Source organism: Lagenorhynchus albirostris, chromosome 14, assembly GCF_949774975.1.
Source record: "Lagenorhynchus albirostris chromosome 14, mLagAlb1.1, whole genome shotgun sequence".
NCBI lineage: Eukaryota > Metazoa > Chordata > Mammalia > Artiodactyla > Delphinidae > Lagenorhynchus > Lagenorhynchus albirostris.
Window position 1 is genome coordinate 71935878 of NC_083108.1, and position 23992 is coordinate 71959869.

The following is a 23992-nucleotide window of genomic DNA, read 5'->3' on the forward strand; positions in this document are numbered from 1 at the left end:
CAAAAGCCAAGTCTGCCATATTCGCTTTTATTCATAGAAAAGATTTGTCTTCCTAAAATTGATAGCAGGAAACCTTTAATGAAGTTTACTTATCCAGTTTTAATTGGGTCTTTTAGTGAAAGCTTCAATTCACATGTGAACACAGCTAGTTAAAGCACAGCACAGCAGGCTTATAAGTTTAAATTCCTGCAGACTTTATTAGAATCACATGGAGGGCTGCCTCAAAAGATTTCCCTTTTAAGACCACCTTTAATCTTTAGAATATACTTTGGCCAAGGCAGGGGAGGGGAAATTAGTCTAGAGCCCAACTTTCTTATTAGCTTATTTCCATTTTACAACCATGGAACTACTATACATTCATCACCACTTGAGGCCTAAGGCCCAGAACACTCTATAGCAGTATCTTTTAACAAAATGAGCACTTAAGGAAAGCATCAGATTAGGAATAAGAGTTAATTCAGTAGTTTCTCTGCCATGCATTTCTTAACATGCACTTCTGAGTAGTATTCTTCCATGCATAACAGTAGCAGGATGGGCAAGAATGAAACTCAAGAGCGTTGAATAGGCTAGTCTGTTATATCCCACAGAAACTTCAAGGAATCACCCCCACCAAACTACCCAAGATCAAACAATAGGCCATCTTCAACCCTAGGTTATTTGAACAAATCGTTATTAACGCACACTTCTCCAACACATTTATTTCTTTTAAGGAATGGATTTTGAAGAGAAAAAACATGGGACAGAGAGGTATGGAATAGAAAATAAATACAAATGTAAGCTGTTTTGCTAATTGCTTTATAACCACAACAACCTAGTACAGAGAATGCCCTGTACAAAACAACACAATAAAGATCGAGGTGTTCCCTTAGGCAAGGCTGAAGATTTCAGTCTCTGGTGTTTGGAATTTAGGCTGCAGTCCTTGTTTTTGGATGGATCACTGGGTGTGGCACAGTCCATGCTTTTAACCAGATTTGAACAGGAGAATGGCCACTTGGCCCAGGTAGAAGTAGATGAAGTGTTTGGTTTCATGTGTCACATAACTACCGAAGTTCCTCCCCACGATGCAGTGCCAGGTGGGGTTGTATTTCTTGTCAAACTCCTGGGGGAAGGGGAGGAGAAAAAGAACACAGAATTTTAGTGCTAAACCAGAGGTCAGAGTTTGCCTCCTAGATAAGCAGAGCAGAAAGAAGGAACGTCAGCATCTGCAAATTCTTAGAATGAAAGAATGTTCCTCAGCTCCAAATCGCCTACATGGTGCATTAATGCAAACATACTTGCAATCTGAGCTAAGCTGGGAATGGGGGCTGGGGAGGTAAAAGTCAGAAAGGGCAACGTCAGAGACAGAGCGCTTTGTTATCATGGCAATTACACCTTCATAACTTCTAGAATATTCTTATTCATTAACAGCAGGTGACATCAGTTCTAGTTTATCCTCTAGTTTTTAAACAGAACTAAACTATCCTCCTATTGTACGACATGCACCTACAAAAGCCAAGAAAATAGTAAATATTTAGCCCAAAATACCCCCACTATAACTCATTTCAGTATTATTGAAACAAAAGACTTCCAAAAGAACAAAGCCTCAATGAGCTTCTAAACCACTGTGGATCAAAATTTAAACGGACAAGACACTTGGCACTCCACTGTCCCTATAAAAAGAATGCTGGAAGCAGAACCTGACAGCTACCTGGGCAAATTTTATCTTTCTGTCAATAGCCCTTCTTCCCACATCTATCCTAACAGTGCTAATCTACCACCTGGTCCTCAAGGAGAGCAAACTGCAGTAACAACTTTTCCCTATTTTCCCCACCCCCAGAGGCTCTAGGTTTCACTGGGTAGCTCTAGGCAGGGGCCAAAGCTAGTCCTTCTCTATGAAAGTACTACAAGTCTCTGGTGAGTTAGGCAAAATTTGGCTACTATTGTATTGTACACAGCAAGAACGTCTTTTAGATTAAGGGGAATAAAATTCTTACAAACTAGACCAACGCACTGCTGCTGCCTCTGTCAAAAAGGTATTTATTTCTGCTCCATCCGAAGTCTTTCATCTTCTCATTCTCGACTAGAACCCTCCCACGGCTTAGGCTGCCAGCTTCCTTCCCTTCTAGAAAACATAGCTCGAGAAGTTGGCAGGCCTGCCAGCTTTCTACAGACTGCCATTTACCAATCCCCCAACCTAGTACCCAGCCCTCACTACCACCCACTTTCCCTCAACTGCCGACTGACTCCCCACTGAAGGCTGGCAAGATCTCCCTTCGGCCCTGCTGGAAACACCCACGCAGCTACCCCCCTCTCGAGCACCCAGATGGATCCTGGGCGCAGCAATCATGCAGAAGGGGGGGAACCGCTGCTGCCTGATCCTAGAAACCGTTACTAGGTGGCGCTTTCCCCGTGGAGCTGGGTAATTAAAAAAAAAAAAAAACTTCGAACGCTGAGGGGCCGATCTTCAAGAGAAGCGCAAAATTCATTTGCGTCCTTTTCTGGAAACCTCTACACCCGCGCTACTTTGCGTGCCCCCCAAGTATCTCTGCCATTGCTCGGGGGACGCAGGATCGAGGAGAAGGAACTAAGTTGTGACTCGCCCCAGCTGAGCGCAAACTGCCCGAAACCCCACGCCCGCGCCCTGTCCTCACCTTCTTGATATGGGCCGCAATGTCCTTCTCTATATTATACTTCTCCAATGCCTGAGTAGCACACTCCACCGAGTCCTGTTGCATCTCCTCCGACATATCGGCATTTTTGATCACGGCCTTTCGGTCACACATGGTTACCTGGGGGGGCGAGGCCCGGGCAAAGGGTGAGGAGTTGGGTTATGGGCTGCGCCTGCGAGGCGCCAGCTTCCCCGGCCCGCTCCGCCCGCCCCACGCCACCCCGGGACGACCCCCAACCCCACTTCTCAGGAAGCGCGGGCCGCGCGGACCGAACGGCGGGATAAGTCCGGCAGGGGACGAAGCCAGATAGTGGAACCCCCCCGAGTCTCTCACCAAAGAGCAGGGGCTGGCCGACTGCAACGGTCTCCTGGGGGAGGGGCTGGCGAGGCTCAGACCGGTCGAGACGAACGGTCCCTACTAAAGCCGTGGCGCATCTATGGAGCCCCACGCCACCCGCCGCCGCCTAGTACCTAAGCCCCGCCCTGCTCCCGCCGGCCCCGCCCCCCACCGAACGTCCCTATTGGCTTGACACAGCCCCAGAACTCTCCCATTGGCCCATGGACTCAATGGTTCCCTCAGGATCTTTCTCCTGCATTTTGTTGCAGACCACAATGCACCGCTCTCGGCGTCGGTTGCCCCGGCAATGGGCCGCACGAGATGAGGCCAAACACCCCGAAGGCGGTGCTGGGGTGGGGTCGCGAGGACCGCCCAGCGGCTAGAGAGGTGCGAAGGAAGCTTCCGTCCAGGTCAAGAGAAGTGATTCCAAATTTACGGAGGTTGTCCCAGAGTGTGTTCTAGAATAAGTATTGTCTTTGGAAGTTGGGTATCCCACGTCCCTTCCTCCCATCCCAGGTCGGAAGGATTTACCCTTTCTGACTGAGGTAGCCAATCGCTTCACTAGAAGGGTATCTCTTAAGCAGGGCTGGCTTCGTGGGCAAGTGATCCGTGCAGTCGCAGAAGAGGAGCCCCAGGATTTGGTTTAATGCTCTGCTGTCTCATTGTTGAAATTCGTATTTTTTTTTAATACAAGGGACGCCACATTTTCATATTGCATTGGGCCATGCAAATTATGCAGCCGGACCTCCTCTGAAATATGGGAGTGCGGGTGTCAGAGGTCCTCAGAAATGGGAGAGGGTTTCCTTATGAATTAAGAGATTATCCCCAAGAGTGGGGTCTCCCTGCTGGGCAATGCAGACCTCATTTAAGGGGGTGGGGAGCCCTCCGGGTGGATTTGGGAGTGCCGATCCCGGTGGTGTGTGTCCAGGGTGGGGCTTCTTGCTCAGATGAGGCAGTCTTTCCTGTGTAGGAGTTTCTTGGTGGGGATTTACCTCTAGGGCGGAGGTGCCCTAATGAATAGAATGGCATCCCTTAGAGGTATTTCCTCTGGTTTAGGGAGACTAACCACTAAGTGGATAAAAAACCAAGGACTTGGGGTGGGGTTGGGGAGCAGGATCAGATCTGGATTTAAATATTTAAATCCTAGCCCTGTCATTTTACTAGCTGTTTGAACCTCAGTTTTCTAATCTGTTACGGGATTAAATATAAAAGGAAACCACTTCATAGGCATGCTGGGAGTATTAAATAAACTAGTGCATTTGAAGTTCTCAGCACAACTTGTGGCACATAGTAAGGGTTGGAAGAATCTTACCGATGGCTGTCAATTTATGGAACTGTCCCAAGAGTCATGGCAAGATTTTGAACAACCAACCCTTAAAATACCTAAAATGTGTTTTTGAACTTGCATAAACAAGTTATCAGTTTAATCATGTAACCAGAAGCTTTCTGTTTACATTTCTGCCTGTTTCTACTTGACCACCCACTCTCATTAATCCAGAGCCCCTTACAATTTGATCAGAGGCACACAATGCCAAAGAGAAACCAGCTGGGAATAATGAGAAACTCCGGTACAACATATGCATATCAATTAAATCAAATTAAGAGACTTTTCCCAGTTTCAGGTTTCCAGTGGTGGGATTATGGGTTGGAGGAGTTAAAGTAGTTCTACACAGAGTCGCTGTTGGGGAAGAAGTTGTATTGGCAACAGGAGTGAGTCTGGGTTAGTGCTTCTACCTGACTTGCTGACTTGGATGCATGATTCAGAACTATGGAATCTAACGATGATGCCAGAACCTGAATCTCTCTTGGGGGCCTTTACTTTTCATGTATATAGTTGGTTTTTTTTTAACATCTTTATGGGGGTATAATTGCTTTACAATGGTGTGTTAGTTTCTGCTTTATAACCAAGTAAATCAGTTATACATATACATATGTTCCCATATCTCTTCCCTCTTGCATCTCCCTCTCTCCCACCCTCCCTATCCCACCCCTCCAGGCGGTCACAAAGCACCGAGCTGATATCCCTGTGCTATGCGGCTGCTTCCCACTAGCTATCTACCTTACATTTGGTAGTGTATATAGTTTTAAACCCTCTGATCTATGGCTTGGCCAGCTTCTCCTTGTTTGAACAGAAGGAGCTGAGAGTCGTTAAAGGGGATGAGGTCATAAGAACAGCAGCTGTGTATTGAGTGGTTGCCTATCACCAAGTGCTTGGCATTTACTCAGTTGCTCCTCACAACAGCTGTGCCTGGGACCCCTTTCCTCCCATCTCCCTCCTGGCATAACTTCTGCTCATTTAGATTTGAGCTCAGATGCCTCCTTCCCTAAAGAATCATCTCTACTTACCCCCTACCACCACACTTCAGTTACTCTCTACTGAAGTAACTTTTTTATTTCCTCCATTGTACTTGCCTCATTTATTCCTTCAGAATAAGTTCACATGAATTATCTCATGTATTTATTTGCTCAGTTATTGGCTATTTGTCCCTGCCTGTCTTCATCACTGCTGCATCTTCATCATCGAATTCAGCATCTGCCACATAGCATGCACTGACTTAGATATGCATTGAATTAAGAATTCCAGGTCTTATATCCCCAGCTTACAGATTAGGAAATTGACTTTCACAAGGTCAAGCTGTTAATAAAGGAAAAAATTCCAGGTCTGGATGACCCTAAAGTCCATTCTCTTAACTTCAATATTACTTTAATACATTTAGCTGAGGAGACAGTGTGCCTTCTTCTTATTAATAACTTTGAAGAAAAGGAGTTTGGGACGGGATGATGTTAAGGTTTTCTAACAAATAAGAGGATTTTGCTCGATAAATGCCTGTAGGTTTTTCTCCATTTGTAGCACCTGCCTTCCTGAGCATCTTCTGTGTTTGCTGCTCATCTCAACCAGCTCTTGACCCTAATTATTTTCTTTAAAAGTGAAGGAAGAGGGACTTCCCTGGTGGTCCAGTGGGTAAGACTCCACGCTCCCAATGCAGGGGGCCTAGGTTTTATACCTAATCGGGGAACTAGGTCCCACATGCATGCGGCAACCAAGAAGTCCACATGCCACAACGAAGATCCCACACACAGAAACTAAGACCGGGCACAGCATAAATAATAAATAAATAAATTTTTTTAAAAAGAAGTGGGGCTTCCCTGGTGGCGCAGTGGTTAAGAATCCATCTACCAATGCAGGGGACATGGGTTCGATCCCTGGTCTGGGAAGATCCCACATGCCATGGAACAACTAAGCCCCTGTGCCACAACTACTGAGCCCGCGAGCCTAGAGCCCATGCTCCGCAACAAAGAGAAGCCACCGCAATGAGAAGCCCACACACCGCAGCGAAGGGTAGCCCCCACTAGTCGCAACTAGAGAAAGCCTGCGCGCAGCAACGAAGACACAACGCAGCCATAAATAAATATTTAAAAAATGAAGTAAGAGCACTATCAAAAACTCATGCTGGGACTTCCCTAGTGGTCCAGTGGTTAAGACTTCGTGTTCCCAGGCTTCCCCGGTGGCGCAGTGGTTAAGAATCCACCTGCCAATGCAGGGAACACAGGTTCGAGCCCTGGTCCAGGAAGATCCCACATGCCGCAGAGCAACTAAGCCCGTGCGACACAACTACTGAGCCTGCGCTCTAGAGCCTGTGAACCATAAGTACTGAGCCCACGTGCCACAACTACTGAAGCCCACACGCCTAGAGCCCATGCTCTGTGACAAGAGAAGCCACTGCAATGAGAAGCCCGTGCACCACAACAAAGAGCAGCCCTTGCTCGCCGCAACTAAAGAAAGCCCGCGTGCAGCAACGAAGACCTAACACAGCCATAAATAAATTAATTAATTAATTAAAATAATAAAGACTTCGTGTTCCTAGTGCAGGGGGCCTGGGTTCGATCCCTGGTCGGGGAACAAGAGCCCACATGCCGCAACTAAAAGATCCCGTGTGCTGCAACTAAAGATCACGCATACCCCAACAAAGATCCTGCACGCGGCAACTAAGACCTGACGCAGCCAAATAAATAATAAATAAAAAAAAAAAAAAAAGAAACTCATGATTTTCTGGCCTGTGTTTAACCCCAAGAGACATTTGGGGGATATTATTTCTAGGAACCAACGGCCTTTTTCATTCTGTTACCACTTATTTTTGCAGAATCATTTCTCACTTCCTATCTGCTTATCGCACAGTGAGGCAAGTAATAAATATCGCTAGTTGTAAATGAAATGTCTGTTCAGGATTTGGATGCTTGAAATATATACCCAGAGTCAGTTACAGCCCCATCCTCAAGGAGTTTCTAGTCAACAGTAACCTAATCTTTCCAATATCATGGGTTTGGGGGTTTGAAAGGGCTTTAGAAGTACAGGAGCCCAGCAGGTAACATTAATGAGTGAGGTGAGGTAGGTGGTACAATAGGGAGTGGAGGGGACTGTGGCAAATAGAAAAGCCCTTTTTTAAAAAAAAAATTTATTTATTTTGGGCTGCGTTGGGTCTTCGTTGCTGCACGCAGCCTTCCTCTAGTTGTGGCGAGCGGGGGCTACTCTTCGTTGCGGTGTGCGGGCTTCTCATTGCGGTGGCTTCTCTGTTGCAGAGCACGGGCTATAGGCGCGGGCATCAGTAGTTGTGGCATGTGGGCTCAGTAGTTGTGGCTCACGGGCTCTAGAGTGCAGGCTCAGTAGTTGTGTCGCACAGGCTTAGTTGCTCCATGGCATGTGGGATCTTCCCGGACCAGGGCTTGAACCCGTGTCCCGTGCATTGGCAGGTGGATTCTTAACCACCGCACCACCAGGGAAGTCCCTAGAAAAGCCCTTTAAAAGGTGCCCAGGCAGATGTTGCCATTTGGGATTGTTGACCCAGTGTTGCTAAAATCATCTGATTTTCAAGAGAGACCAGAAATCTGAATTATTTTTATGGGAAATATCATCATTTTAATGTTGGTCACAAATTCATTTCTTAAAACACAGTGCAGTCTAGATATGGCCTATGGGCCTCCAGTTGGCAACCTTTTATTCAGCTGAATACTCTCTTTTTGTAACCAGAAGACAGACTCAAAGAAGTATAATAGAACATATATATATATATATATATATATATATGTATTTGGTCTTTGTCCAAAGATCCAGGCACAGAGCTCTTAAACCCTTGAAATTATTTGAGTTATAAGAGAATCTTTTGTTATCATAATGAGTCTCTATCAATTACACTGGAGTTTAGGTAACGAGGTGACTCTTTGGGGGGAAGGAGGCAAGATGCCTTCAGATATATAGATAGTTTCAGGTATCTAGATAGCTGGTCATCAGAGGAAACAACCATATGATTAGAGGGTTAAAACTTTCAGCCCCCTATTCCTACCCATGTCCCCTTCCCCTACCTTCCCCATCTCCTGACCTCCTGGGAGGGGAAAGGGGCTGGAGATTGAGTTCAATCCCCAGTGGCCATGCCCATGTAACAAATTCTCCATAACAACTCCAAAACTATAAAGTGCTGTGCAGGTGGTGCACCCTGAGAGGACACTGAAACTCTGCATCCCCCCACCCCCCAATACCTTTTGCCTTATGCATCTCCTCTATTTGGCTGTTCCTGAGTTGCATCCTTTATAATAAATCTGTAATAGTAAGTAGAGTACTTTTCTAAGTTCTGTGAGTCATTCTAGAGAATTATCAAGCCTGAGGAAGTGGTTGTGGCAACCCAAATTTATAGTCAGCTGGGCATGGTGAGGGTAACGTGGGCACCCCATTTGCAGTCTTGTGGGTCTGTGCCCTTAGCCTGTGGGTCTGTGCTAACTCTGGGAGTCAGCGTCAGAACTGAATTGTTGGACACCCAGTGGATGTTGGAGAATGGATGTGGAAAAATAAGTATTTGGTGTTAGAAAAACAAACAAACACACACAGTATCAGAAGTGATGTCATGGAATTCCCTGGTGGTCTAGTGGTTAGAATTCCGAGCTCTCACTGCCGAGGGCATGGGTTCAATCCCTAGTTGGGGAACTAAGATTCTGCAAGCCGTGCGGCTATGGAACCAGATTTCTAAGATCCTGGTCTGTTTGACTCCAAATCTACTGCTCTTTCCATCACCTCAGACAAGTTGGCTTTACCCTTGGGTGCTGGGGATTTCACACTTTCTGGGCGTGAATGGATCATGGCCTATGCTTGCTACTTGGCACATGGTGTTTGCTGAATAAATGAATGGGTATGGCACCAAAATGCTTGCACTTAGATCTGCATGAGGACAGTATCTGGTGTAGTTTTGATTGGCAGCAGGGAGGGTTCAGCTCATCATAGGCACTAGGGGAATTCCATGGGAAGGTAAGAAAGTGGAGACTCAACAGCATTTTTGGTTGGTCAGAACCATGCCATCAACGTAGAGAGCCCCAAAGTAAGTCATTTCCAGGGTCCTCTGGAAATTCAGATGACGCTAAAGTAAACTCACCGTGACTCCACCAAGGAGAAACCCCAGAGACATTTCCCAAATCGTCCTCATGGTTTTTGCCATACCTGCACCCTACCTCTACTATTATTTCTTCAATATTTTTCTTCAATTAAACTCCCTATTTTTAATAAGCATTTTAAAAGGCAAATTTATATTATTACCATAAACAGAAAACTAGTCTCATTTATCATAAATAGAAGGTACCCATAAAATATAAACAAATAATATAGTATAAAACGTTTTGCCCTCATATTGCTAAACTGATCTGGGACCCCGCCAGTGATATGTGTCCCACACTTGGGAAACGCTGCCCTAGCGGAGGGCTCTTAAAGGGGGTCCGGTGGATGGATTGCGAAGGTTTTACAAGTCCCCAGGAATTATGCACAAGATGTGTGTTGTGCTCACAGGCATTTTTCCAGGGAGAGGATCTATACCTTTCATCAGAGGCACAGAGGGATTCAGAACCCAAGGAGGATAAAGAACAATTGCTCTAGAATAACCTATACTCTTGGAATGAATGCAAGATTCCCTCACCAGATCCCACTGAATTGGCCCATCAATTGGGTTCTGTAGCATCACATGTCTGGGCAACTCACTATATTCCACTCCTAGCTGCTAAGTTTTCTTGAGAACCCTTCTGAGCCTGAAAACATGCATTTTCTATTCTTATTACTGGAAATCATCATGAGAGGGAGGCAAAGCTTCTGAAATCATAGGCTTTAGAATGAGACAGACTTGGGAAAAACCTAAGTTGTGTGCCCTCCTACGAGTTAGCCTCTCAGAGGTATAGGTTCCTGATTTTTAAATGGAGATAATACCTTCATTGTAGGGTGGTGGCAAGGTTTATATTAAATAATGCATCTAAAGACCTAGCCAGGGACTTCCCTGGTGGTCCAGTGGTTAAGACTCCATGCTTCCACTGCAGGGGGTACGGGTTCGATCCCTGGTTGGGGAACTAAGATCCTGCATGCCGCGTGGTGCAGCCCCCCAAAAAAAAAAAAAAAGACCTAGCCAAGGTCCAAAAGATGGTAGCTACTGCTGTTATGTACTGAGAACTTACTATGTGCTAAGCATTTGGGACACATTATCTCCTTGACTTCTCACAACTCTATAAGGTGGATGTTAATAAGAGCTGTTGATCTCTCCATTACATAGATGAGGAAAAATTAGGTGCGGAGAGGTGAGGTCCCTTGCCTAAAGTCACAATGCTAGGAATGACAAGGCTGGAATTTGAACCCTGCTCTGACTGTACAGACTTACGTGGTCGATGAAACCTCTGAGCTGCCTCACCTCCCCAGACAAAGGGAGATGATGTGTGTCCCTGGAGACTCTCAGCATCCGTGGCTCCTGGTGGGAGCTCCCTAAATATATGTTGGATGGATGGATAGATGAATGGATGGATAGATGGACTGAAGAAAGAATGGATTTTTCAAACTAATTCAGAGTTGTTTTCTCTCAAATTTGACCCCAGATTTGTCCTTGACTGTCTTGATCTTCCCTGAACAAATTCTTTGTACTTTAGCCATCATACTTTCCCAGGGCCCTCAGAAAGCCCTTTGGATTTGTTCACAAGCACACTGAGGGATTTCTTGCAGGGACTGGAGGTCCCAGAACAAGAGAGAAAAAGCCACAGCCTGCACCCTGCCACTGGCCCAGGACTGCACTGTTCCCAGCCCTGTCCAGCAATCACTTTCCAAGATTTTCTGGGACCTCAAGCACTTTCTTGGACCATGAGTTCTGTCACCAACCTAGCAGCTCCAGCCCTCCCTTACCTAAAAGGAAGTGTGAGGAATGTGACCTTGCAGTCCCCAGGGTTGATTCAAGAACTCCTGTACAGAAAGGAGAGGCTCAGTGGGAGAGTGTGCAAGGCCTAGGTCTGAATCTAGAAGCTTTCTTCCCATGGAGAAGGGCTGGCACTAGCCTGGGGCTGGCAGGGGAACTGAGTTGTGGAGCCAAGAACTGTACTGCAGTGCAGGGAGAGTGAGGCCAGACAGACTGGGACAACTCAGGGAAGAAAAAGCTTCCCTCTGGCCCATAGCCAAGCTTCGCCTGAATGGACAGATACCTCCGAAGCCTGATTGCTCAGCCCCCTGTCCGGGGTGCAGCAGATAAATTCAGGCACGTCCAGAGAGGCCTAGTGGGCCCCCCTCAGCTCCCAATCAGTAAGCAGAAAACCCAGAGAAGAGGCTAAAAGCACAGACTTTGAAGCCAGGCGGACCTGGGTGTGCAGCCTTACCCTGCCCCTACTAAGGTGTCTGACCTTAGGTAAGTGACTCTACCTCTCTGAGCCTCAGTTTCCTCACCTGTAGAATGGGGATTGTAATAGTCCTTGTTTCTCAAGGACAATTTGGAGATTGAGATGGTGCATATAAAGTAGGTGGTATAGGACTTGGCACATGGCAAAGGTCAATGATGCTGGCTACCAATTATCATTAATGGTACCCTAAACCAGAATTCTTCAACCTCAGAACCAACATTTTGGACCAGAAAGTTTTCTGCTGGGGGACTGTTCTGTGCATTGAACGATGTTTAACAGCATCCCTAGCCTCTACCCACTGGATGCCAATTGCACCGCACACCCAGTTATTAACCAAAAATGTCTCCAGACAGGGAATTCCCTAGCAGTCCAGTGGTTAGGACTCTGTACTTTCACTGCGGAGGGCCCGGGCTCAATCACTGGTCAGGGAACTTAGAGCCCACAGCCAAAGATAAATAAATAAATAAGAGTCTGCAGACAGTGTCAAATGTCCGCTGGAGGGTGAAATTGCCCCCTAGTTGAGAACCAGTGCCCTAAATAAATCTAGGATGGGACTTCCCTGGCAGTCCATTGGTTAGGACTTAGCGGTCTCACTGCTGAGGACGCGGGTTCAATCCCTAGTCGAGGGATTAAGATCCTACAAACCAAGTGGTGTGGCCAAAAATAATAATAATAATAATAATCTAGGATGAGTCTGAATGCCACAGATCCCAGACTCACAGCCCTGTGTAAGGACCACAGGGCAGGCGGGCTTACTTACAGACAAAGGGATGGGATGTCCAACAATTACAGAACAAGTTCCCTCCTGCATAGACTAGGAGGCAGGACTGGAGTCTGCTCTAGGAGACCTTGCTGTCACTCTTTAATTATATGCAAAGTGGCCCCAAGTTAAATCTCAATTATTCTAGGGCCCCAGACAAAGGAACAAGCAGTTGGTATCTGATTTCCGGCATCTCCACTCTTACGCACTGACTGGAAGAAAACCTGACTCTCCAGAACTCAAGAGTTCATTCAGACCTTCATTCATGATTGCTGAGAGAGAACCAGATGTCAGTCACTGTTCTGCGTGCTGGGGATTGTGACATTACAATTTATGATAAGAAATATATATTATAAACATATTTATATATATATATCTTGTTATATATAAATATAACACGAGCAATGGGATCATCTTTTGTTATAACATTTGGTCTCTTGTCCTCAGTTCCTGAAATCACTTCAGAGCTATAAAGGTGAAATGAGTGTTTTGTTATTCATAACAAGCCCCTTCCCACCACAACTGGGTTTCTGCTGATGAGCTGACTTTTGGAAAGCAGCTAAGGTGGGGCTGGTTGTCAGTGGAGCCAACCATGAGATTAAAGGCTTAGAACTTTCAGTCCCACCCCTGGCCCCTGAGGTGGGAAGAGGGGCTGGAGAGTGAGTTCAATTACCAATGACCAATGATTTAATCAACCATGCCTATGTAATAAAGCCTCCATAAAAACCCAAAAGGACGGTGTTCAGAGAGCTTCCAGGTTGGTAAACACATGGAGGTTCAGGAAGGGCGGTGCGCTGCAGAAGACATGGAAGCCCCCCACCCTTTCCCCATACCTTGTGTCTCTACCATCTGGCTATTCCTGAGTTACAGCCTTTCATAATAAACCAGTGATTTAAAGCAATTATACTCCAATAAAGATGTTTAAAACAAACAAGCAAACAAACAGTGATTTAGTAAGTAAAATGTTTCTCTGAGTTCTGTGAGCTGCTCTAGCAAATTAATTGAACTCAAGGAGGGGGTCGTGGGCACCTCTGACTTATAGTTAGTTGGTCAAAAGTACAGGTAACAACCTGGGCTTGCAACTGGCTTCTGAAGTTGGGGGAGGGGGCAGTCTTGTAGGACTGAACCCTTGACAGTGGAATCTGATGTCATCTCCAGGTAGATGGTATCAGAACTGAGTTGAATTGTAGGACACCCAGCTGGTGTCCAGAGAATTGCTTGTTGGTGTGAGGGAAACTCTATTGTGATTGGTGATCAGAACCCTATTAGGGATCCACAAGAGAACAAAACTGGCAAAATCCCTTCTTCATGTGACTTACATTCTAACAAGATAATAAGTAAGCAAAAATATGTCTGACCCTGCTACGTTCAATGGATAAAAATAGACTAAGGGAACCAAAGGGGACAGAGTGAGAGATCTTGTCTTAAATAGAGGTTTCCAGGCAGGTCTCTCTGAGAAGGTGCCATTTGAGCCAAGACTTGATGACCTGGCTATTGGGTGGAGGATAGAGTGTGGGGAAGCCAGTGGGAGCAGAGAGGCCAGGAAGAGGCTACTGCAACAGTCCAGGTGAGAGGTGATGGTGGCTTGGACCAGGACAGTAACAGCAAAGGTAGGATGAGAGGCAGTTGGATTCTGGATATATTCTGGAGGTGGAGCTGACAGATTTGCTGATTAATTGAATGCGGGGTGTGGGGGAAAGAGAGGAGTTAAGTATGACTCCAAGAATTGTGGCCTGAACAATGAGAAGAATGGATTGAGATAGGGAAGGCTGGCCAAAAGAGAAACAAAAAGTTGTTTTGGCTATGTTAGTTTGAGATGCCTATTAGACATTCCAAGTGGAAATGTCAAATATGCAGTTGGATATATGAGTTCTGGGAAGAGGTCCAGGTTAGACCTATAATTTGGGGAGTCATCAGATTACAGATGACACTTAAAGCCATGGGGCTTGATGAGATCACCACCAATGCGAGGAGTACGTGCAGATATAAGAGGTAATGCTTATTCAGCTAGCAGCATTCTCTGAGCTTTCACTGTGCGCCAGGCCCCGAGCTAGGTGCTGGGTACAGAGAGGTACCTCCCTCAGCACCTGCCAAGAGAAGCTCCATTACTTATTTAATTTTTTCTTGCCTAAGTGCTTTGGCCAATTAGAGGATAAACACTGAGAGTTCCTGCCCTGTGTCTTAGTCACTTGTTCATTATTTCAAGAGATACTTATTGAGCACCTACTTGGTACAAGGCCCCCATCTAGGCACTAGGGACATGAAAGGGAGAAACTCAGACCTGGCTCCTGTCCTCATGGAGTTTACATTTTGTGTGTAGAGGAAGTGGACACTGAATGAGATGCACATGGTATTTTGTTGTAGGAGCCTGAACAGACTAAGACACTTCCCATTCACTCTCCAGTCCATTCCACCAAAACAGCTTATCAAGGTTACCAGTGACCACCACGCTGCTAAATCCAGTGGCCAGTTCTCAGCGTCCTTCATTGATGTACTTGTCACAGTTGCTCTCTGCCTCTCTGAAGCTCATTCTTCGCTTGGCTTCCAGTATCCCCAGGACTCTCCCTCTTCTGCCGGCTCACTGGCTGCTCCTCCTCAGCTTCATCTACTTGCTTCACCTCTTCTCCCTGGCCTCTACAGGAAGAAGTGTTCCGGGCCTCAGTCTTTGGACCACTTCTCATAGTTTCCATTTTCAAGGCTTTGAATAACACCTCCATGCTCATGACTCCTGTCTTAGTCTGTTCAGCATGCTGTTACAGAATATTATATAGACTGGGGGGCTTATAAACAATAGACATTTAGTTCTCACAGTTCTGGAGACTGGAAGTCCAAGATCAGAGTGCCAGCATGGGCAGGTTCAGGTGAGGGCCCACTTCCTGGTTCATAGATGGCCACCTTCTCTCTGTGTCCTCACATGGTAGAGGGGATGAGGGAGCTCTCTGAGGCCTCTTCTATAAGGACCCTAATCCTATTCATGACCTAATTATCTCCCCAAAGCCTCACCTCTTAATACGATCACATTGGTGGTTAGGTTCCAACATATGAATTTTGGGGGATAAACAGTCTATAGGAACCCCAAATTTATAGTCAGCCTGGAAGAAGTGTGGGTAGACTGGTAACCCCATTTTCAGCTGGCATCTGAACTGAGGGTAAGTCTTATGGGACTAAGCCCTTAACCTGTGGGGGTCTGCACTAACTCTGGGTAGTTGTGAATTGTTGGACACAGAGCTGGCGTTGGAAAATTGGAGAACTGGTGTGGAAAAACGACACATTTGGTGTCAGAGGTGGTGTCAAAAAAAGACACTGCAGGTATTCCCTGGGTATCAGCACAGTGCTACAGATTTAGATTTCAAGAAATATAAAAATTATAAGCCACAAATAGGAGAAAAGAAGAAAAAAGATGTGAATAAATAGAAAGTGATACCAAACTTCTGGGTGGGAGGGCCAAATACAGCAAGAATGGAAAAATTTTCCCCATGTAAATTTATAGATATAACACCATTCCAATGAAAAAAACTAGAAGATGCCATATAGAACTTGATAAAAAGATTCTAGAATGTGCTTAGACAACTCAACTGGCAAAAATACTGAGGGAATGAAAGGAGCAGTAGGGGACACCTAGGCCTTTCCAAGGTACAAAGTGGGAGGAAAGCTCTAGGCTGGGGTCACACAGGTCTTGGCATCACTGAACACCAACTTACTAAGTCACGGACATGAAGGCCAAGGAGGGTTTGGTCAGGCTAAAGACTGGGGAGGCAGAGGTGGAGAAATCAATGTTCCAAGGAGAAGAACTAGCCCCTGCAACACTTGGTACAGGCTTTCAGACACAGCAGATCCTGGAGAAGTTGGCAATCTGGGAGTAATGGGAGATGAGGGAGAGACTGGTGGAGGCAAATCACAAAGGCCAAGATAAAGGGGTGCAGATGGTGTTCTCTCTGGGAGGCAGACACTGTCCCCTCCACCTCTGGCACCCTAGCATCTAGCACAGCGCCAACAGTAGGCATTCCATAAATAACTTGCACATCTTTTCATAACTACGTATAGGGACTTGCTCTTTTTCACATCTGCATGGTATTCAGAACTGCACGTTTCCCATGTAGCAAGTCCCCTCTGGGTGGACCTTGAGGGTGCTTCCAATTCCTTAGGGAATTATAGTTATTAATAAACATCCTAGCATTTTGAATACAGCACCCCCTGCGGCCCTTCTTACTCAGGCCCAGGAGGGATCGCTGGATTTCTGCTTGGTTCTCTTCTGCTTTCCCTCTGGCTTCCAAACAAGTACCCTTTCGCTTTGCACAGCTCCCCTAGGAGACTGTGAGACTATATTCCCCTCAGGCTCTCCCCTCCCTCCAGCCTATCTCATCCCCTTTACAATCATCCTAGTCAGGGATATACAATAAACATTTGTATGAGCAGCTGAAATACTTAGGATTTACATGTATAATCTAACCCAGCCAGGTTCTGATTTACATTAGGGCTTCTCACCCTAAATCACTGGCGGCTGTAGAGTGAGAAAGAAAGAACAGTCCCACCTAACTGTGCTGAGCTTCCCCAAAGCGACAGAAGTCGTCCCAGCTTTCTTTGCACATGCTTTTCCTTCTGCCTGGAATGCTTTTCTTTTCTCCTCAGGTACCTGGTTAACACCAGCTGGTACATCAGGTCTCACTCAGCTCAGAAGCCACTCCCTCCAGGAAGTCTTCCCTGAACACCCCATTCAGCTCTGGGTTAAGAGCTGCAGGAGCACCCATTGCCATTGTCCCTTTGTCTGTGAACAGTGGTCTTTTTTTTTTTTAACAGTGGGGGTCTTGATAACTCTTGTGTCCCTGGCGCCCAGCACAGAGCCAGGCTATTCTGCGGCTCAGTAAATACCCGGTGGAATGAATGAACAAATGTCAAGTGGGCAAGGAGTGGGGAAAACCACCAAAGTCCCAGATGCCACATACACAAGCCTGGGCTTTTAGAGCTGGGGTCAGAGTGTTCCATGAGGGAAAAAACCCTAGTCTCCTGCAGGCACTGTCAAGGAGTGTGCCATGACAAGAAAAACTGGCAGCCCACGAGAAGGAGGGAATAACAAAAGAAACTGGTCCCCAGCTGCCTAGCTCCAGGGAACGTTTGTCAATGTGACATTCACAGAAGCCCTGCACATGTGCTGGCTGAGGGGGAGAGCCAGCCTCAGCCAGACAGAAGGAAATTTAGCTACTGTGCACATGTTAGCACAGGGGGAGGTACAGCTTAGAAGGCTGGGGGGTTTTTTTTGTTTTTGTTTTGTTTTTTACTTTTATAAAATCTGCAGGTACTTCCCATATTTGTTTTTGCCTTTAATGAATGTGTTTACTTTTGAGGTGCTGTTACCTAATTATATCGATGCAGTTCATTAAAAATCTGCTTAGTACAAGATTGAGTACAAAGCTTTAGGATTCTATTAAATCAGTGCCTCATCTTGCTGCATCAAAAAACATTATCAGCACTGTTGTTAATCTTTTCACACCCCTTCCACCCTTGCTTGTGCTTCTGGTTCGCTGTGCCATAAAATAAGTTTCCAAGGTATGTGACAGAGTGGAAGATGTTTAGGGAAAAGTTTTGGGTAGAGGGTAAGGAACTTAGGGCTTAGAAAATAAAACTTGGTGAAACTGAGAAGACCATTTGTCATTTTGTACTTCAGCTCCCTTTTTCTGGAGCTAGAGCAACTCTTCTTTAAGTACTCGTTAAAAAATTAACAGGTTTTTATTAAACACTTACTATTTGCCAACACAACAGGGCTATAAAGGGATTGGCCCTAGTGGTTCTTAACTTTTCTGGGGGGTAGTTTGGGGGGTATAGTTTTACAGACCTTTGAAAATGATGAACTGCACTGTCCTGTATGGTAGCCACTAGCCACATTTGGCTATTAAAATCAAAATTAATTACAGTTAAATACAATTAAAAGTTCGGTTTCTCAGCTGTAGCAGCCACGTTTCAAGTGCTTAAGAGCTACATGTAGTCACATGGGGTTACCATATTGCACTCAGATAGAGAACGTTTCTATCATCATGCAAATTCTATTGGATAGCACTGCGTGAATATTCTTCCAGAATCAAGACTATCCTGCTCACGTGCAATATTTTGCATCCAACTTTACAACTTTCACAACTCGGCGGGGTCGTGGGGGGGTTGGGAGGGGAGGCAGTGCTTCACTGACCCCTGCAGCCCATGGATCCGAGAAAAAGCAGCCCTGACATGACAAGCTATTTGAGGCCTCCATCTCAGAATACAGCAAGTTGGCAAAAATGAAGCAATGAGGCTGCTACAGATTCAGCACGCTTACTGCTTTAGATGTACCGCATATGAAACCAGACCCTCGTGTTCCTACTTGTCTGGCCACATTCAAAGAAACATCAGGGCTTCCCTGGTGGTGCAGTGGTTGAGAGTCCGCCTGCCGATGCAGGGGACGCAGGTTTGTGCCCTGGTCCGGGAAGATTCCACATGCCGCAGAGCGGCTGGGCCCGTGAGTCATGGCCGCTGAGCCTGCACGTCCGGAGCCTGTGCTCCGCAACGGGAGAGGCCACAGCAGTGAGAGGCCCACGTACTGCAAAAAAAAACCCAAAAAAACCCAAAGAAACATCAGTTCATTACCCCAAAATAATTGAAAATGTTACCGATTTTCTGCAGTCTCTTAAGAAAACACCAAATAGTCACAATGTACTGCAACTCTTCTTGAATTATCTTTCCCATCTTTCTCCTCTTCTCATCCACCTACACATGGCACTTGCTTCCCTAAAGCTCTCTGCACCCCCTTCCATACTCTCTCCAGATCTCCTAGTTCTGCTGCTGCTTGTCCCCTTCCTCTCCTGCACAGCTCAGTTCTTAATTATGTAGCTCTCCAGAATGTTTCATTTTACTCTATAGCACAAATAAAGTGGCAAAGAATGACAGAAAGCTCCTAGGGTACAGTGGCCAGAAACACATTCCACAGCGACCCAGCCCAAGCCTTCTCTGCCAGCCTGGACCAGTTTCTCTGAGATGACTCATTTTCCCACCGATGGTTTACTCCCCCATCACTTCCTCTTCTGCCCACTGCTCCCAAGGGCCAAGGTCTGGGAGAAGCTCATGACTGAGGCTGGCAGAGAAGAAAACATTTTGCTTGGATGCCAGAGGGGACTGATGTCATAGGGAAAGGGAGGAAACCAGATGGGCAGGTTCGTAGAATGTTTTATCCCCAGTGTTGCTCTATTATTATTTTTTACTGGGCACTGCCCTACTCCCTAGTAGGGAGTAAACGGCTTGCTGTGGGAAATGCATTAACTCTTCACAGTCTGCCAAGGCCAAAGGTTTCTTTTCAATCTGAAGACAATCCCACTGGTGCCATTCTTATCATCATATTAGGAATGATGAACTTTATTGAGCTCCCATACAGCTTAAGTGAAAGCCCCGCCCTGTGGGAAGGGCAGGCCTATCCCATGTATCAGAGGACTCCAACGTCCATCCACCATCACCTGGTCATGCACCTGGAATTCTGTTCTTGGAGAGGGCACGTAGAGCCTAGAGCCATCACACTTCTTATCCTTCCTTCTTACCTCCTTCACACGTATCTGAACTCATCGTTGTTCATCCTCTTGCAGATCAGTTCCTTCTGCTTTATTCCCTGTCTCAGAACGATACCACTGCCTAGCCAGTACCCCAAGCCAGAAACCTGGCAATTAACCTGGACTCCTCCTCCTTCCTCAGCTCCCACGACCAATCTATCTCCAAGTCCTATGATTTTTGTCCTTGGAATATCTCATCTCCTTAGCATCTATCTCTATCACCTTACATCAGACCACTGGCATCTCTTGCTTGGATGACGGCAGTGGTCTCCCCATTGGTGTCTCCCTGCACCCAATCCCATGTTACATCCCCATGTAACCTGCTAGTCAATAGGCCACCCAAGGCTATCCCTGTTCTTACCTATACTCACCTCTGGGCTAATCTGAGCACACTGTCATATCTTCCCGGAACAATATGAATCCAACTCTAAAATCATTAATGTATAATGCAGATTTTTTTTTTTTTTTTTTTTTTTTTTTTGCGGTACGCGGGCCTCTCACTGCTGTGGCCTCTCCCGTTGCGGAGCACAGGCTCCGGACACGCAGGCTCAGCGGCCGTGGCTCACAGGCCCAGCCGCTCCGCGGCATGCGGGATCTTCCCAGACCGGGGCACGAACCCGCGTCCCCTGCATCGGCAGGCGGACTCTCAACTACTGCGCCACCAGGGAAGCCCGATAATGCAGATTTTTTAATGAAGTCACAGGAGGGGGCTTACACTGCGATTACACAGCAATACTTCCTACACTGACCCTTTAATTATCTCTCCTCTTTCCCCAAGTTTCCCTATAATGGCAGCTGCTGCCACATCTCTCCCTGACTCCCTTTCCTTTCCCTACTATCCTGCAGCTACCCTCCATTCAAATTAGCTCTCAGTCTCCTCCCCTACTCGTTATCTCCCGTCCAGTCAGCTGCCATTTCCTTCTGAGAAGGTCTCATCCCAACATAACTCCTTAAAACCCTTCAATGGCTACTCACTGCCCTCAGTAGAGTCCAAACTCCATAATACAGTCTACTAGGCCTTGGCGGCCCCGGCCCCAGCTCCTTTGCCCTCCATTTTCCTACTTGAACTCTTTGCCCCAGCCATATTGTAGGGAGGTGGGGTTCGCCCCTGGTCTACCATAATCTCATGATCTGAGCAATTGCTCATGCTGTCCTTTTTGTCTGAAAAGCCTTCTCCTTCCCTACGGTTAACTCCTACTGGTCCCTCAGGGCTCAACCTAAATATCTCCTCCTGGAAGCCTCCCTTATAATCTCTAAAACTGCATTAGGTGGCCTCACAGCAGTTTACCCTTATCACAACTGTGCTCTAAATTGACTGTTTGAATAACAACTTGAATATAACACCTTGAGGACAGAATGGTATTACTGCATGCAACCAGGGCCTAAATTATAGCATGCACTTGATGATGTTGAATAACCAGATGGGCAAAAGCTCAAAAGGGTGACCCTCCTTAGCATCTGTGGCCTTAGTAGAGAATGGAGTGCATGGGCCTCTTTAGCATTACGTCCTAATTTGGGCTTCATCTGGGTTCTAACTTGCAAAGGTTAGTACCTGGGCTCACAGAAACAAAATCCACCTTTGGGGTTCCCTGGATGATGCCTCCTAGCAATTTAGCTGCCTTCCTCCTAATCCAGAAAGGCTGTACTTGTCACTTCCCCAGATCTGGGCACATTTTCTAGGCTACATATGAACTTCTTTGGTGATCACAAGCTGCAAGACTTTGCACCAGACGAGTTGAATCATTACTATTTACACCTAGAGTTCTGTTAGGTCACTTAGCTGACTCCACCTCTCTCTCCCTAGGAGACTACCCAACTGCCTCCATCTGCACATTCCAGGCAACAATCAGGTAGGAGTGGTAGGACTCAGAGGGTGGTGTTAGTACACCTAAGCACCCCCCCAAATGAGGAGGCATCTGGATTTTAGGGTGCCTTTAGGATACATAAGCTCCTATATACTCTGGCCAGGGCTCTTTCCTGCTTGCTTTCTGAAGGCCAGGAAAGAACAACTAGAAGTTTTACATAATCCAGAATACAACAGATGGTTCTGATTGTTTTATTTTAGAAATAATTTATTTTTTATTCCAATTATGGAAGTAGTACATGCTAATTACAGAGAATTTCATAAACACAGAAAAGCACAAATAAAAATATAGAAATCAGGGAACTTCCCTGGTGGCGCAGTGTTTAGGAATCTGCCTGCCAATGCAGGGGACACAGGTTGGATCCCTGGTCTGGGAAGATCCCACATGCCGCGGAGCAACTAAGCCTGTGCAAAACTACTGAGACTGCGCTCCAGAGCACCTGAGCCACAAATACTGAGCCTTTTGTGCCACAACTAGTGAAGCCCGCGCTCTGAAACAAGAGAAGTCACCACGATGTGAAGCCGGCGCACTGCAATGAAGAGTTGCCCCTGCTCGCCACTAGAGAAAGCCGGCAAGCAGCAACGAAGACCTAACGCAGCCAATAAATAAATAAATAAATTTACAAATTAAATATTTGGTTTTATTCTCTTGCTATTGCTAGCACTAACAGAGTTTGTTTTTGTTTCATAACTCCCCCCAACATTTTATTATAAAAGTTTTCAAATATACAGAAAGGTTGAAAGAATGGTACAGTGAACACACTGAATACACCCACCATCTAGATTCTACTAGTTCTACTAGTTAACCCACCATCTAGTTAACGTTCTACTGTATTTGCTTTCTCATGCATCTACCCATCCATCAATCCACAGAGGTTTCTTTTTTAAATAAATTTATTAATTTTATTTATTTATTTTTGGCTGCGTTGGGTCTTCATTGCTGCGCGTGTGGGCTTTCTCTAGTTGCGGAGAGCGGGGGCTACTCTTCGTTGATGTGCACGCGGGCTTCAGTAGATGTGCTCGCGGGCTCTAGAGCGCAGGCGCACGGGCTTAGTTGCTCCATGGCATGTGGGATCTTCCCGGAACAGGGCTCGAACCCATGTCCCCTGCACTGGCAGGCGGATTCTTAACCACTGCGCCACCAGGGAAGCCCCAGGGGTTTCATGTTTAACATGAAAAATCTTTTTAGATCAAGACTCTAGATGCAAGACCTCATTCTTGTAACGTCCCCAGGTTCAATGCTCTGCCCTGAATGTAAATGCATTCAATGGAATGTAAATGTGGAAACGTTCCAAGGTGGGAGTCTACCTGAGCTCCCGAGCTTCTGAAGGACCCAGTGCATAGGCTGGAAGCATGGCTCTGGGTTCTAAATCTGACCCAATTATGATACCTCCGTTTTCTCACCTGTAATATTGGAATCTCTCCATACTGCGTGAGGATTAAAAGCACAGTTCGCGGGAAGCACTCTAGAGTGACAGTCGCTACAGTTATGATCCTTTTTTTTTTTTTTTTTGGCCACGCCGCGCGGCTTGCAGGATCTTAGTTCCCTGACCAGGGATAGAACCCGTGCCCCTACAGTGGAAGCGCGCGCCAGGGAATTCCCAGTAATGATTCTTTTACTCCCTCCTTGTCTCCGATAAATTTCAAGTCCAGCCATGGAGCCCATCTCAGGTCTCTTACACCCATTTTAATCCACCTAACACCCTCAGTTCTAAGCAACTGCAAAACAGGGACAGGGTGGCCCAGAGGGCTACAGACCTGAGGCAGTCGAGGACTCCTTCAGTCCGCTGCGGCGTCAGCCTGAGGCCCTGGCCGACTCCCTGCGGAGCTCTGCACGCGGAGTGACGGCCCGCGGGGCCCACTCTGAGCGCTACACCCGTTTCACCTCAGCAAATGTTCACAAAAACCTGTGAGGTAGGCAGCGCTACAGAGGGAGAAAACTGAGGCCCAGGGAGCCTGACTCACTTGCCCAAGTCGACGCAGCTGGCGAGTGACTTGCCTTGGGGAACTGACTCCAAATCGCCTGACTCCAAGCTCTCTCCCGGTTGTCGCCCCCCAACCCCCTTTGCACCTACAGGGGGCGCAAGCGCACGCGCAGTCGTCGCAGCCGCGTCCCCTTTAAGAGGATTCCTTTTGCCTCCTCCGACCC

General features: G+C 46.6%; 1 protein-coding gene across 2 annotated transcripts; it reads right to left on the reverse strand.

The window, feature by feature from the left end:
* Positions 1–779: 779 nt before the first annotated feature.
* DYNLL1 (dynein light chain LC8-type 1) lies at positions 780–23830 on the reverse strand. 2 transcript variants are annotated; one of them, XM_060121463.1, is made up of 3 exons: positions 23809–23830; positions 2631–2768; positions 780–1099 (listed from the first exon to the last, which is right to left on the reverse strand). In XM_060121463.1, exons 2-3 carry the CDS (start codon positions 2760–2762, stop codon positions 962–964), a joined length of 270 nt encoding a protein of 89 aa, XP_059977446.1. In that variant the 5' UTR covers positions 2763–2768; positions 23809–23830; the 3' UTR covers positions 780–961. The 2 variants fall into 2 exon arrangements, with proteins under 2 accessions (XP_059977446.1, XP_059977445.1); XM_060121462.1 differs by lacking the exon at positions 23809–23830 and adding an exon at positions 2982–3117.
* Between the last annotated feature and the right edge of the window lie 162 nt (positions 23831–23992).